Source organism: Salvelinus sp. IW2-2015, unplaced genomic scaffold (genome assembly GCF_002910315.2).
Source record: "Salvelinus sp. IW2-2015 unplaced genomic scaffold, ASM291031v2 Un_scaffold3551, whole genome shotgun sequence".
NCBI lineage: Eukaryota > Metazoa > Chordata > Actinopteri > Salmoniformes > Salmonidae > Salvelinus > Salvelinus sp. IW2-2015.
The window spans coordinates 121,560-125,410 of record NW_019944830.1 but is presented as its reverse complement, the minus strand read 5'-3'; the positions used below and the strand labels follow the sequence as shown (position 1 = coordinate 125,410).

Here is a 3,851-nt window from a genome sequence, read left to right as displayed (position 1 = left end):
GCAACTTAGTGTTTGTCCTCTTTCCGATTTACATTCGAGTCATTAAAATAGATTTAACCATAAATAATTCAAGACATGCACATTATTATTTTAATAATAAGGAAATGTCCTTTTTCTAGTTGAAATACATTGAACCGTGATGATAGTGGCATTAATAATGGCGTTAAACGTGACAAAATCACCTCAGTGATGTGACAATCCTCATTTAAATATCACCAGTAACAATATAACAATGTTGATACAGTAATCTGAATAATTCATTATATTATTTCATTATTCAGAGAGTCTCTCTCCGTCTGTCTCTCTCTGTTTGTTTCTTTCTCTGTCTGTCTGTCTGTCTGTCTGTCTGTCTGTCTGTCTGTCTGTCTGTCTGTCTGTCTGTCTGTCTGTCTCTGTGTCTGTCTGTCTGTCTGTCTACTCTCTTCTCTCTCTACTCTCCTCTGTCTGTCTGTCTGTCTGTCTCTCTGTGTCTGCTCTACTCTACTCTGTCTGTCTGTCTGTCTCTCTGTCTGTGTCTGTCTGTCTACTCTCCTCTCTCTCTACTCTCTCCCTCCAGGTGGGGACTCAGGACTTTGCCAGTCGTTACCATGCCACCTATGTGTCCTGGGCGTTCTCCTACCTCCTGGGTCTGATCTGTCTGATACGAGCTTGTTACTGGGGCGCCATCAAAGTCAGCTATCCAGAGAACAGCTTTTCCTAGACAGACAGACAGACAGACCGTTGTAAATCTTTAACCTTTAAGTTGTTCACATTGTTGTTATTCTGATTCTGCTCCAAGGTCAGTCCGGTCACTCCTGGTCCAAGAGAAAACAGAAATCCAGCCCTGGTTTTGCAATTAACTCAAGAAATCTTTTAATATATTAAGATCAGTAATTAAGATATTAATTGGTTCGATAAATRATAAAGTGTGATTTAAAGTAATTGATATTGAAATGAAGGAACTTGATTTTGGTAAATATGCTGATTACAAAGAAAGCCAGGTGGCTGGATTCGGMCTCCTGGACCATGGCCCAGGTACTGACTGACTGACTGGTTGATGGACATGTTACACATTTTACGTACTACATTTTGTTACCAACCAAATGAGAAGGATAACTTTTATTAAGAAGAATGTTGCCCATTGCACTACAATTATATGCAATGATTCTGTTCAGTTGCTGCTAGTTACCCAGTTAAGTTAGTTACCTAGTTACCCCAGCTTCAAAAGCTGTTTCTCCTCTCTCTCTCCATACTGTATGTAACCCTAGTAACGCCCTGTATGTAACCCTAGTAACGCCCTAACCCTAGTAACGCCCTGTATGTAACCTCGTAGGCCCTAGAACGCTGCCAGTTATAATACGAGTACTGTTCCCTGATTTCTTAATACTCTGAAATGATCTCCCACTTTTTAACATCTTCTCCTTAAACTCGTGTGTGCAACTATTGCTGCCCCAGTAGTTTACAAGTACGTTTCATGTCCTACGAGTTTCCACTATGCCTTTAACTCCACATACGCGGAACTACTTATCCACTGTGTTTGCAATTTGCTTATCTCGTCATTGGTGGCAGAGGAGTAGATGGCGTTTTTAAACACAAGCCACTGTTGATGGGAATCGCCGTTCGCGAGTGTTTGGTACTGTGTCAGTGTCTGAGACGCGACACCAGGGTTGGATCGTGAAGGGTTGTTATTCTGATTTCGGCATAAGGTACTGGTTGATGCGTTGTTGATCTCCTGCTCTCGGCTGCTTTTGAGAATGCAGAGCCTACTGCCTCGTTCTATTTCCTGATTTAGTTTCCTGTCGCCAGTGAAACTCAGCCAGCTGGTGTTGTGCAGTAGATTGAGAATCCTGGAAAATAAATGGGGGCACGAATCTCTTTAACTAATGTGTTCTGATGATGAAACGGGAGTGTGTAAGCGTAGTTTAATTCAGCAATGTTGAACTGTTTTTAATCAGTTGAAATATGAAATGGGTCTTTTTAAAAAAGTATAATTTATCAATAAAATGAACGGATGTGAGTTCTTTGCTCTCTGAATCTTTTTTTCTATCAGATCCAAGCAGAACAGGTTTCTTGTGCGCGATGTCAACCATTGACCTAAGATGGAGTCACTGACTCCCATCTCCCAGATCTACCTCTCTATGTGAAGGGCAGTGCATCGCATGAAGGGAATGTTCTCCAATATGGACATCAATTACATTCTATACGTTTGAAGTTGGAAGTTGACATACTTAGGTTGGAGTTATTAAAACTCGTTTTTCAAACCACTTCACAAATTTCTTGTTCACAACCTATAGTTTTTATCAAGTGTGTTAGGACATTTTTCCAAAATTGTTTTACAGACAAATTATTTCACTTATAATTCACTGTATCACAATTCCAGTGGGTCAGAGTTTACAAACACTAAGTTGACTGTGCCTTTAAACATCTTGAAAATGCCAGAAAATTGTCATGAGGCTTTAGAAGCTTCTGATAGGTTTAATTTGACATCATTTGAGTCAATTGGAGGTGTACCTGTGGATGTATTTCAAGGCCTACCTTCAAACTCAGTGCCTCTTTGTTGACATCATGGAAGTCAAAAGAAATCAGCCAAGACTTCCAGAAAAATAATTGTAGACCTCCACAAGTCTGGTTCATCCTTGGGGACAATTTCAAATGCCTGAAGGTACCATGTTCATCTGTACAAACAAGTGTACACAAGTATAAACACCATGGGACCACGCAGCCTTCAAGCCGAAGAACACCATCCCAACCGTGAAGCACGGGGGTGGCAGCATCATGTTGTGGGGGTGCTTTGCCTGCAGGAGGGACTGGTGCACTTCACAAAATAGATGGACAATATGAGGGAGGAAAATTATGTGGATATATTGAAGCGCACATCTCAAGACATAGTCCAGGAAGTTAAAGCTTGGTCGCAAATGGGTTCTTCAAATGGACAATGACCTCAAACATACTTCAAAGTTTGTGGCAAAATGGCTTTAAGGACAACAAAGTCAAGGTATTGGAGTGGCCATCACAGAAGCCCTGACCTCAATCCTATAGAAAATGTGTGGGCAGAACTGGAAGAAGTGTGTGCGAGAAAGGAGGCCTCACAAATGAACTTCAGTCTAACCAGCTCTGTCAGGAGGAATGGGCCAAAATCACGAAACTTATTGTGGGAAGCTTGTGGAAGGCTACGCGAAATGTTTGACCCAGATTTTAACAATTTAAAGGGCAGTGCTACCAAATACTTTGAGTGTATGTAACACTTCTGACCCACTGGAATGTGATGAAAGAAATAAAAGTTGAAATAAATCTATTCTCTCTACTATTATTCTGACATTTCACATTCTTAAAATAAAGTGGTGATCCTAATGACCTAAGAGAGGGGGATTGTTACTTCAGTGTACGGATGTAAAATGGTCAGGAAATGTGAAGAACTGAGTTTAAATGTATTTGTCTAAGGTGTATGTAAACTTCTGACTTCAACTGCACATCCCAAATGGCACCCTACTCTGTTTTTGGTGCACTACTTTTGATATGGGATCTGGGTACAAATGTAGTGTGTATCCTATTGCACAATACAACTCTCCTATGGTGTTATATGGTAGGTAGAATATACCCCGACTGACTGCATCTCATCACCAGACAGCAAGACTGGATCCCACCTCCAGACAGCAAGACTGGATCCCACCTCCAGACAGCAAGACTGGATCCCACCTCCAGACAGCAAGACTGGATCCCACCTCCAGACAAGAAGACTGGATCCCACCTCCAGACAGCAAGACTGGATCCCACCTCCAGACAAGAAGACTGGATCCCACCTCCAGACAAGAAGACTGGATCCCAATATCAGACAGCAAGACTGGATTCCACCTCCAGACAAGAAGATTGGA

At 41.6% G+C, this 3,851-nt stretch overlaps 1 protein-coding gene across 1 annotated transcript in view; it reads left to right on the top strand.

Moving 5' to 3' along the window:
• The window catches only part of LOC112076069 (type 2 phosphatidylinositol 4,5-bisphosphate 4-phosphatase), a 10,566-nt gene extending 9,406 nt beyond the window's left edge, over nucleotides 1-1,160 (top strand). Inside the window, exon 4 of the mRNA XM_024142959.2 lies at nucleotides 557-1,160. Coding sequence (XP_023998727.2) covers nucleotides 557-700 — 144 coding nt within the window. The 3' untranslated portion in view covers nucleotides 701-1,160. The remainder of the gene's footprint in view (nucleotides 1-556) is intronic.
• Nucleotides 1,161-3,851: the final 2,691 nt, after the last annotated feature.